General features: G+C 40.6%; 1 protein-coding gene across 1 annotated transcript in view; it reads left to right on the forward strand.

Moving 5' to 3' along the window:
- Window positions 1-9354, forward strand: part of LOC143277655 (uncharacterized) — a 19590-nt gene extending 10236 nt beyond the window's left edge. The window contains exon 3 of the mRNA XM_076582550.1: window positions 9063-9354. Coding sequence (XP_076438665.1) covers window positions 9063-9216 — 154 coding nt within the window. The 3' untranslated portion in view covers window positions 9217-9354. The remainder of the gene's footprint in view (window positions 1-9062) is intronic.
- The last annotated feature ends 3497 nt before the right edge of the window (window positions 9355-12851 follow it).

A 12851-nucleotide genomic window follows, 5' to 3' on the forward strand; every position in this document is an offset into this window, starting at 1 on the left:
AGGAAAAAGCAACTACAAAAACAGCACAAGAACAACAACAAGGTAATACAAGACAGGACAATGAAGTTCATAAAACGTAAAGCAAAATACAAACCCATTGACAATACAAAGCTTGGGAAATTTTTCGATTTAAAAAAAAAAAAAAAAAAAAAAAAAAAACCAACCAACCTTGCATCTGTAACAATGTAATTTTCAAGAGAGGAAAAATCTGCGTTTCCAGCAACACAAAATATGACGAAAAGTGACAGCAAATCACAGCGTTTGCAATACTGTAAACAATGACAAATCAGAACTTGCGTGTTTGTATCAATGCAGTATTCGACAGGCAACTTGCCACACTACTTCGTATAAATGCCAAAGGCCGCACTTGCAACAATCTTTGCACGATAGGAAAATGCAGCGTGTGCGTCTTTCAGTTTCAGTTTCAAGGAGAGGTCAAAGCGTGCGAAGGCGGGAAGATCCATATACGCTACACCATGCTTTGAAAAAATGCCTGTGGAACGTGCAATGATTGACGGCAGATGGAGCGTTTGCAACAATGCAATGTATGGTAGTAAATATTGCGTTTGCAACAATGCCATGTATGGTAGTAAATATTCCGTTTGCAACAATGCAATGTATGGTAGTAAATATTCCGTTTGCAACAATGCAATGTATGGTAGTAAATATTCCGTTTGCAACAATGCAATGTATGGTAGTAAATATTGCGTTTGCAACAATGCAATGTATGGTAGTAAATATTGCGTTTGCAACAATGCCATGTATGGTAGTAAATATTGCGTTTGCAACAATGCCATGTATGGTAGTAAATATTGCGTTTGCAACAATGCAATGTATGGTAGTAAATATTGCGTTTGCAACAATGCAATGCATGGTAGTAAATATTCCGTTTGCAACAATGCAATGTATGGTAGTAAATATTGCGTTTGCAACAGTGCAATATCTGACCGTAAAATGTTGCGTTTGCAACGATGCAGTATATGACTGCAAAACGCTGCGTTTACAACAATGCAATACATGACTGCAAAATGCTGCGTTTGGAACGATCATAGCAAATGCAGTATATGACTGCAAAATGCTGCGTTTACAACAATGCAATACATGACTGCAAAATGCTGCGTTTGGAACGATCATAGCAAAATGCTGCGTTTGGAACGATCATAGCAAAATGCTGCGTTTGGAACGATCATAGCAAAATGCTGCGTTCGCAACGGTGCAATATATGATTGCAAAATGCTGTGTTTACAACATTGCAATGTAAGATATTAAAATGCTGCGTTTGCAACAATGCAATATCTGATCGCAAAATACTGCGTTTGCAACAATACAACAGATGATAGCAACAACAAAAAACAACAACAACAAAAAAGTGCGTTTGCAACAATGCAATGCATTAAAGCAAAATACTGCGTTTTGAACAATGCAATATAGCAAAATTCAGCGTTTGCAACAATCCAATGTAATTATGATAGCAAAATGTTGCGTTTGCAACAATTCAATAAATTATTGCAAATGCTACATTTACAACAATCCATTGTCTTTATGACAGCTAAATGCTATGTTTGCAACAATGCAATGTATGATAGCAGCATGCTGCATTAGCAGCAACGAAATATATGTTCGCAAATCGCTGTGTTTGCAACAATTCAATAATGGAAAGGAAAATACTGCGTTTGCAACAATGCAATGTATGACAGCAAAAAGCTGCGTTTGCAACAATGCAAAAATGCACAGAATAGTACTGCGTTTTCAACAATGCAATATATGATAGCAAAATGCTGCGTTTGCAACAGTCAACGTGATTATGATTGCAAAATACTGCATTTGCAACAATGCAATATACGATCGTAAAATGCTGTGTTTACAACAATCAAATGAAATTCTGATAACAAAATACTGCGTTTGCAACAATGTAATGTATGATAGCAAAATACTGTGTTTGCAACAATTCAATAATGTATAGGAAAATACTGCGTTTGTAACAATGCAATATATGATGGCAAAATGCTGCGTTTGCAACAATGCAGTGTATGATAGGAAAATACTGTGTTTCCAACAATGCAATAATGTATAGGAAAATACTGCGTTTGCAACAATGCAATATGTGATGGCAAAATGTTGCGTTTGCAATAATCCAACGTAATTATCATTGCAAAATACTGCGTTTTCAACAATGCAATATATGATAGCAAAATCTTGCGTTTGCAGCAATGCAATATATGATTGCAAAATGCAATATATGTTCGCAAATCGCTGTGTTTGCAACAATTCAATAAAGGAAAATACTGCGTTTGCAACAATGCAATGTATGACAGCAAAAAGCTGCGTTTGCAACAATGCAAAAATGTACAGACTAGTACTGTGTTTTCAACAATGCAATATATGATAGCAAAATCTTGCGTTTGCAGCAATGCAATATATGATTGCAAAATGCAGCACTAGCAACAATACTATGATAAATATATAAAAATGCAGTGTTTGCAACAATCCAATATAATAAAAGCAGCAAAATACTGCCTTTGCAACAATGCAATAATGTATAGGAAAATACTGCCTTTGCAACAATGCAATGTATGATAGCAAAATACTGTGTTTGCAACAATGCAATAATGTATAGGAAAATACTGCGTTTGTAACAATGCAATATATGATGGCAAAATGCTGCGTTTGCAACAATGCAATAATGTATCGAAAAATACTGCGTTTGCAACATTGCAATATATGATGGCAAAATGCTTCGTTTGCAATCATGCAATAATGTATAGGAAAATACTGCGTTTGCAACAATGCAATATATGATGGAAAAATGCTCCGTTTGCAACAATGCAATAATGTATAGGAAAATACTGCGTTTGCAACATTGCAATATATGATGGCAAAATGCTCCGTTTGCAACAATGCAATAATGTATAGGAAAATACTGCGTTTGCAACAATGCAATATATGATGGCAAAATGCCCCGTTTGCAACAATGCAATAATGTATAGGAAAATACTGCGTTTGCAACATTGCAATATATGATGGCAAAATGCTTCGTTTGCAATAATCCAACGTAATTATCATTGCAAAATACTGCGTTTTCAAAAATGCAATATATGATAGCAAAATCTTGCGTTTGCAGCAATGCAATATATGATTGCAAAATGCCGTGTTAGCAACAATACGATGATAAATATATAAAAATGCAGTGTTTGCAACAATCCAATATAATCAAGGCAGCAAAATACTGCCTTTGCAACGATGCAATAATGATAGCAAAATGCTGCCTTTGCAACAATGCAATAATGATAGCAAAATGCTGCCTTTGCAACAATGCAATAATGATAGCAAAATGCTGCCTTTGCAACAATGCAATAATGATAGCAAAATACAGCGTTTACAATCCAATAAAATCATGATAGCAAATTACTGCGTTTGCAACAATGTAAAGAATGATAGCAAAATCCAGCTTTTGCAACAATGCAATATATAACAGAAAAAAAATGCTGCGTTTGCAACGATGCAATATATGATCACAAAATGCATCGTTTTACACAATGCAATGCACTGGTGGCAAAATCAATCGTTTACAGCATGGCAAGGGGTAAAATGCGTTTACAGCGAGTCAGAGGGTGTAATGCGTTTACAGCGAAGCAAGAATGCTCTTATAGATAAGCAAGAAAATTGTTCCCGAGACAATAACTGTAACGCGCTTACATGGATGTAAAAGAAAGAAAGGTGTTTATCGCGAGTTAAGAGGTTAATGATGTTGACACTGAGACAATGTTGAAATGCGTTCACAGTGACGCAAGAAAGGCGTTTACACCAAGACAAAGGCTAAAATGTGTTTACATGGGTGTAAAAGATGAAAAGCGTTTACAGCGAGTCAGAGGGTAAAAGGTGTTTACACTGATACAAAAGCTGAAAGACGTTTACAATTGAGCAAAGCTCCGAAGGCATTTATATCAAGACAATGTTCGAATTTTTGTTCACAGCCAAGCGAAAGGTGTAAGGCGTTTACAGCGTGGCAGGAAAAGTTTATGTATATGATAGACAGTCGTGTCTGACTATGACCATCAGAACAGCAGATAAGGCAGCTGCTGTTCCAACTATCTGGGCTAGAATTTGATTATAGTGGAGAATGTCTTGCCCAGGTTGCATCCCCACTCTCTCGGCCAACAGTGTTTTAGGACAGTCGGCGTTGGGATGGTTCCCAAAGGCCAACTAGCCCCCAAGGCTGCAGCACTAAGAGCCAGTCCAATTTTGCCTCCTAGTTTGAGTCATAGTCCTCCATAAAAGACTAACTAAACTGTAAATGATTTCCCATTGCATTGGAGAAACCATTGATGATACAGCTCGCACTGTTGGCCCAACTGTAAACTTCTGACAATCTATGACATGGCAGAAAAGTATTTACGAGACAAAATGTCAAAGCCGTTTACAGCGAGGCTGCGAAAGAAAGGCGTTTACAGCGAGACAAAAGGTGAAATATGTTTACACTGATGCACCAGCTAAAATGTATATACAGCGAGGAAATAAGCGTTTACATTTGGGAAGAAAGTGAAAGGTGCTTACGGCTAGGCAGTGAAAGATACACGTTTACAGGTGAGTAATGACTGAAGGATGTTTACAGGTGAGCAATGAATAAAAGGTGTTTACAGCCAAGCGGTGAAGGAAGCATGTTTTCAGCGAGTCAGAGGATAAAGGATGCTCCGAGTCAACTTCTGAAATAGTTGACACCGACGCAAATTGTATAAGGTGTTTACAGCGAGGCAAGAAAGGGCTTTACAGCGAGGCAAGAAAGGGGTTTACAAATATTGGCTGCAAATTACGTTTACAGCTGTCAATAAATGAAAAGCGTTTATGGCGAGACAAAGACAGGAATCTGTTTGCAGCTTGAGAAAGCATGAAATGTGTTTACAGCAAGGCAAGAAATATGTTTACAGCGAGTCAAAAGCTAAAATACTTTATAGGAACGTAAAAGAAGAAATTAGTTTACAATGAAGCAAAGCGCAAAAGGCATTTACATGGAAACAAAGGTCAAATGCGTTCACAGTGTGGCAAGGAAGTCCTTTACAAGGCAAGAGAGGTTCACAGCTAGACAAAGGCTGAAAATCACAAGTTTACAGGGATGTTAGAGTTAAAAGGCGTTTACAGCGAAGCAAACATTGAAGTGCGTGCACAGGAAGCAAGAGAAGTGTTCACGGCGAGAAAAACGGTGAAATACATACACAGGAATGTAAAATATGAAATGCTTTCACAGCGTGTCAGAGGGTAAAGGGTGTTTACACTGAGACAAAAGCTGTAAGGCGTGAACAGCTTTGCAACAGATGAAAGGCATTTTCACTGAAGAAAGAAATTAATTCACAGTCAGAGAAAGGATGAAATGCCGTTACATTGAGGCAAGAAATGCATTTACAGAGGGGCCTATACAGCGAGCCAATAAAGGCGTTTTTACCGAGCCAAGAAAGGCGTTTTTACCGAGCCAAGAAAGGCGTTTTCAGCGAGCCAAGAAATGCATTTACAGCGAGGCAAAAAAAAAGAAGAAAAAAAAGCTGTTTTCTGCGACGCAAGAAAGGCGTTTACAGCGAGGCAAGAAAGGCGTTTACAGCGAGACAAGAAAGGCGTTTACAGCGAAGCAAAAACGGCGTTTACAGCGAGGCAAGAAAGGCGTTTACAGCGAAGCAAAAACGGCGTTTACAGCGAGGCAAGAAAGGCGTTTACAGCGAGACAAAAACTGAAATGCTTTTGCGGAGATGTTAAAGATAAAATGCGTTTGCAGCGAGTTGGTGGAAAGAAGTTTTATTTATCAATTATTCAGTCATATTTGAATATAACCCATGTTTGGAAATACAACATGCGGTTTATCAACATTTTCAGCTTTTCGTTGTTGTTGCTGCTGCTGTTGTTGTTGTCGTTGTTGTTTTTGTTGTCTGCTTGATTAAAAAGAAAAGAAATTGGTTTTCAAAGTCACGTGCTAAAACTATGTTTTATTTGTGTTATTTCAGTTTGCATGTTATAAACTGTCTTGTGATGGGCACAACCAGATTGATTCTGATTCTAATTCTGTGGATGATTGACTAGTTGATTGATTTGATTGACTAAATAACTAATTGGTTGATTGATTGGTTGATTGAATGATTGACTGACTGACTGACAAATGATATGATCTGGTTAAACTGACTAACGAACTGACTGACTGATCAACTGAAATGTGGGCACACAAGGCACACAGTGCATCGCCCATCTACCCCATGTACTGTCCACAAACTTTGTACACGCTTCTCATCCTCTGTATTCCTCCGTGCTTCCGCTTTCACTCCTCTCTGTTCCTCCGTGTATTCCTCTTTCCTTCTACGTTCATTCCTCTCTTTTCCTCTCCCTATTCCTCTATGTATGTCTCCTTCCTTTTGCATTCATTCCTGTCTATTCCTCTATGTATTCCTCCTTCCTTCTGCATTATTTCCTCTGTATTCCTCTATGTATGTCCCCTTCCTTCTGCATTCATTCCTCTCTACTCCTCTATGTATTCCTCCTTCCTTCTGCATTCATTTCTCTCTATTCCTCTATGTATTCCTCCTTCTGCATTCATTCCTCTCTATTCCTCTATGTATTCCTCCTTCTTTCTGCATTCATTCCTCTCTATTCCTCTTTCCTTCTGCATTTATTCCTCTCTTTGTTCCTCTTTCCTTCTGCATTCATTCCCCTCTATTCCTCTTTCCTTCTGCATTCATTCCTCTCTATTCCTCTATGTATTGCTCCTTCCTTCTGCATTCATTCCTCTCTATTCCTCTATGTATTGCTCCTTCCTTCTGCATTCATTCCTCTCTATTCCTCTATGTATTCCTCCTTCCTTCTGCATTCATTCTTCTCTATTCCTCTTTCCTTCTACATTTATTCCTCTCTCTGTTCCTCTTTCCTTCTGCATTAATTCCTCTCTATTCCTCCTTCCTTCTGCATTCATTCCTCTCTATTCCTCTTTGTAGTTTTGGAGCTGTGATGTTCGTTGAAATAGGTCCTCTGATTCTGAACACACATAGAAGATATTTCACTGCCCTCAATCAAAAGTTGATCTTAACTGAGCTGTGATGATACCTTATCTCTTTATCTCTCCTTATGTTACGTATGTTTTGAATGATCTATAAGGTTTATATTTAACATTACTGCTGCTTTTTTTTTTTTTTAATTGCTATGCATGTGCAGTGGGAGAGAAAAAAATCCATTTTAAACAACGGATTTTTAGTGGACAGTTCAGCGATGTTGAGTCTGTTTCCGTCAGTTCTGTGATTCTAACAAATGCTCTGTATCCCTCTCTTGATCTCTGTTCCTCTGTATTCCCATCTATTTCGTTCTGTTTCTACGTATTCATTTGTATTTCTGTTAATTCTTTCTTCTTTTTTTCCCATTATTCTCTATCCATTCTGTGTATTTCTGTGCATTCCTTCATATTCCTCTACTTCTGTGTTTCTCTGCATAGCCCTATATTTATGTCTATTCCTCTGAATTCCTCTGCGCTCCTCTCTATTCCTCTCTAATCCCACGTATTCCTCTTTAATCCTCTCTATATTCCGCTCCACACCTCTCTTTTCAGCAGATACCACACATGGACCTATTCCTCTCTCAGTCTTTCTGTACCTCTCTAATACTCTGAATTCCTCTGTGTACCTGTTCTGTTCCCGTCCATTCCTCTGAATTCCTCTATACTCCTCTCTGTTCTTCTCTAATCCCACGTATTCCTCTTTAATCCTCTCTATATTCCGCTCCACTCCTTTCTTTTCAGCAGATACCACACATGGACCTATTCCTCTCTCAGTCTTTCTGTACCGCTCTAATCCTCTGAATTCCTCTGCGTACCTGTTCTGTTCCCGTCCATTCCTCTGAATTCCTCTATACTCCTCTCTGTCGTTCCTTTCCTTCTTATTCCTCTGCATTCCTCCTCACGCCTTTGAATTTACCTCTACTCTGCTGTTTCCGATGTGGTATACTTGACTATGTGTATACATGTGTATGTGTATGCGTATGCGTATGTGTGTGTGTGTGTGTGTGTGTGTGTGTGTGTGTGTGCGCGCGCGCGCGCGTGCGTGCTTGCGTGGGGATGCGGGTATGTATATAAGTATGTTTCAATGTATGCTTGTATGTATGCGAGCATCGTACCTGTCTATGGATGTATAGATTGCCGGGTGCATTTTGGCGTGTATATGTATATGCAATATTGATGTGATGTGTTATGTGGAATATCATGTGTTATGTAAAGCACCTAGAGCAGGTTTCTGGTTAGAATATTGTCCGAATATCAATTATTATTATTATTATTATTATTATTATTATTATTATTATTATTATTATTATTATTATTATTATTATCATGTTTGTCATTATGAAATAGGATACTGTTCAAACCAACAGATACCACCCAACCACCCACCCATCCATCCATCCACCAATCCATTGATCCACACATCCACCCACCCACCCATCCTCACCCCACCCACCCATCCACCCACTCTCACACCCACCTACCCAACCTCACAACCATCCATCCACCCATCCATTCACCCACCCTCACACCCACCCGCCCATCTATCCACCCACCCACCCACCCACCCACCCATCTATCCACCCACCCACCCTTACACCTACCCTCATCCCACCCACCCATCAATCCACCCACCCTTACACCCACCCACCCATCCACCCATCCATCTACCCACCCTCACACCCACCCACCCACCAATCAATCTGTCCACCGATCCACCCACTCATCCACCCACCCATCCACCCACCAATCCACCCACCCTCACACCCATCCACCCATCCACCCACCAATCCACCCACCCTCACACCCACCCACCCACCAATCAATCTGTCCACCGATCCACCCACCCATCCACCCATCAATCCACACACCCTCACACCCATCCATCCACCCACCCACCCACCCATCCATCCATCCACCCTCACACCCACCCTCACACCCATCCACCCATCCATCCATCCACCCTCACACCCACCCACCCTTCCATCTATCTACCCACCCACCCACCCATCCATCTCTAACCCCCTCTCCATTCCTCTCTACCCAGATACCGTATCGGTGGCCGTGGTCGCCGCCCTCGCATCGAGCCGGAGAAACTACGAAAGATGCACAGGAATATGCACCCGTTCAGCGACCGCAACATAGAGCAGCAGACTGAACTGCTCTCTCACATGGTCAAACTAGACAGGATCATCAACTAAAGATAGCACCACGCGCTTTTGCACGCGCTGTGGGATGGGGGACGTGTGCTCCGTGTCTGTGTCCTCCGACACCACGACGAAAGGGAAAAAGACTGGTGGTGTTGTGTGTGGTTTAGTGGTTGGGAAAGTTTGGTTGTTTTGGGGGGGTGGGGTTTTGGTGGGGGAGGGGGGGGGATGAGGAGGGGGTTATTTTCTTTTTTTTTCTTTTCTTTGTTTTTATTTACTCTTTTGATATATTCTTTTTACTGAACATGGCCAAGGTCGAAGAAAATTTACAGAACACCGAGAGGAAAGTGACTTTCTAAACGTAGAAAAGTATTTAATTTTTTTTTTTTTAAAAGGCTGCTGCCGTCGTAAACAAATTCCATTCATCTTTTGTCTAGTTGAGCAGAATCACACCCGTGACCAACAACTTTTAAATAGCGTGGAGATATTTAGATATTTAAATATTCATTTACTTCCTTTTTTTTTTTTTTTGGCTTTCTCTTTTTTTTCCCCCAAGGCCTGACAAAGCGCGTTGGGTTACGCTGCTGGTCAGGCATCTGCTTGGCAGAGGTGGTGTAACGTGTATGGATTTGTCCGAACGCAGTGACGCCTCCTTCAGCTACTGATACCGATACTGATACTGATACTCTACCCAGGAGGGCAGCCTGTTGAGCAAATGGCTATTTTTGGCGCTCATCATTCGTTTCCGGTTTCATTCAGTTAGGTCTCGGTGAATGCATGCACGCACGCACGCACACACACACACACACACACACACACACACACACACACGGCACAACACACACACACATGTGCACAAACACACACACACACACACATGCACACACACACACACACACACACACACACGTCTGCGAAAATGGTGAGAAGACTGAGAGAGTGGGGGTGGCAGAGAGAGAAAATTATTGGTGTACATACTATTCTCTTCTGTTTTTTTCTCCTCAAAAAATCATAGGCAGTCAATTGTTGCGCTGGCGTTTCTGCCGGACGTTTTGTACATAATGAATACGGACATTATAATCATGTATTATTGTGTGATGACATTAAATATTGTTGTTGGTTTTATTGTGATGGTAGCTATTATTATTTGACACCGGTGCATGGCATTTTTAGGTGTGAGTATCATTTGAGGACATTACAAGATAAAAGGGTTAACTGAGATGTTACTCTTGTTATCTCATGTTTCAATATATATGAAAAACGATATGTTATTGTGTAGGTCTGCTTGCCTGTCTGTCTGTATCTGGATGCCTATCTGTTTGTCTGTCCGTTTGTACTTCCTTCTCTGTGTCTCTATCGCTGTGTCTGTGTGCATGTCTCTGTGTGTCACATTCTACTCTCTTCTTTCTCTCTGTCTCTGCCCCGGCCCCCTCTCTCTCTGTCTCTCTCTCTCTCTGTTTTTGAAACATGCCAAGAAGATACCAGTTCTCTCTCTTTCTCACACACACATACTCTCTCTCTGTCTGTCTGTCTGTCTGTCTGTCTCTCTGTATGGTGTGTGTGTGTGTGTGTGTGTGTGTGTGTGTGTGTGTGTGTGTGTGTGTGTGTGTGTGTGTGTGCGTCCGTGCTTGCGCGCACGCGTGTGTGTGTGTGAAATGTTCACGCCAAACAAATTGCCCATCCATTCTCAACCTTTATCTCTGTCTCTCTTTCTGCCCGTCTGTCTTTCTGTCTCTGTCTATCTCTCTCTGTCTCTGTCTCTCTCTTTATCTATCTCTCCATCTCTCTCACACGCGCGCTCGCGCTCACACACACACACACACACACACACACACACACACACACACACACACACACACACACACACACACACACACATTCGGGTACGGTCTGTTCACTGTAATAATTTCGGTGAAAAGACATCCTCATTTTTCCTTTCATCTTTCTACTGCAACGTGACCTCTTCACCTCAAAAACAGCAACAAATCAGAAAAGAAAGAAACAGAAAGAAAGAAAGAAAGAAAGAAACTGTATTCAAACACCAAGAAGAAAATGTGCGAAGACTCATTTGCATATGACACAGGAGCAAAAAACGATCAACTTGGCGCGTGCGCTGCACGGGAAGTGTGACACGCACGCGCCCCCCTCATGACTTTTCACCGAAAAACCGGGGTGGAATTGTTTCTGTGCCTGAAAAAAAAACGGTGGAACGGGTGGCTAATACCGGGTGGGCCATGCGGGTAGTGCGTGGTTCGTGTCCGTTGAAGGATGAAGACGACGTCTCAGATATTGGCGATGACAAATGTATGGTATTGCTGCTCTTAGTCCTCTGGATGGGAATGGACACTAGTACTGAGGCACGCCCCCATCCCCCCCGACCCCCCGCCCCCCTGGCCCCCTCCTACTCTCCCTCCGCGTTCAACTATCGCTCGTAAAAGAACCCACGACAACAGGAGAATTGCTCCTGTCGGTACTCTTTCAAAGAAAGCGACTTTGACAGGGAAAAAAAAGTCATTAGATGAATCTACGTGCTGACAGTTTCAGTTTCAGTTGCTCAAGGAGGCGTCACTGCGTTCGGACAAACCATATACGCTACACCACATCTGCCAAGCAGATGCCTGACCAGCAGCGTAACCCAACGCGCTTAGTCAGGCCTTGAGAAAAAAACAAAAACAAAAAACAAAAAAAAACACAAAAAACGGGGGAATAAATAATAGATAAGTTTACATAAATAAATAAATAAATGAATGATAATTATAATATAGAAAAAGGTAGTAGTAATAATAATAGTAATACTAAAAAAAAATTTAAAAAAGACAACAATGGTGATAAAATTAATAAGCGAATAAATGTAAAACATGAAGACACACGTTCACACACCCACCCACACATGCACAACAGAAATGCACCAAACATGCAGTTTCACAGATATGAAAGCACAGTCAAATACATATAAACGTACATGAGCTCCAACACACACACACACACACACACACACACACACACACACACACACACACACACACACACATTGCCTTGCACCTCCTCTACCCCCCTCCTCCACACACTCATTTCTAGTCTACGTGCTGACAGAAGAAGGAAGAGAAAATGTGGGTGTGTTGTGTGTGTGTGAGGGGGTGGGGGAGTGGGGGGGGGGTGAAGGGGGCGTCGGATTGTTTGTTTCTTTGTTTGTTTTTCTACCATGTAGCTTTCCCGTCACTTCATTCTTTCTTTCTTTCTTTCTTTCTTTCTTTTCCTTCTTGTAGTCAGTTTTAGGTCATTTGATTCTCCAAATCAATTAATCAGTTTTTTTTTCTTTCTTTCTTTCTCGTATTTTTACAGTAATTCGATTTGATTAATCAATTAATTTATTCACCCGTTCATTAATTCATTCGCTTATCCTTTCTTACTATTTTTTTTCTTTCTGATCTTTTTCTTTCTTTATTTCTTTCTGTCATTTTTTCTTTCTTGAGTTTTCCAGTCATTTAATTCTCCTGTTCATTCATTCATTTATTCAGTCAGTCATTTTTTTCTTTCTTGAGTTTTCCAGTCATTTGATTTTCCTATTCACTAACTCATTAAATCTTTCTTTCTTTCTTGTGTTTTCCAGTCATTTGATTTTCCTATTCACTAACTCATTAAATCTTTCTTTCTTTCTTGAGTTATCCACTCATTTGATTTTCCTATTC

Source organism: Babylonia areolata, chromosome 34 (genome assembly GCF_041734735.1).
Source record: "Babylonia areolata isolate BAREFJ2019XMU chromosome 34, ASM4173473v1, whole genome shotgun sequence".
In the NCBI taxonomy this organism is placed as follows: Eukaryota; Metazoa; Mollusca; class Gastropoda; order Neogastropoda; family Buccinidae; genus Babylonia; species Babylonia areolata.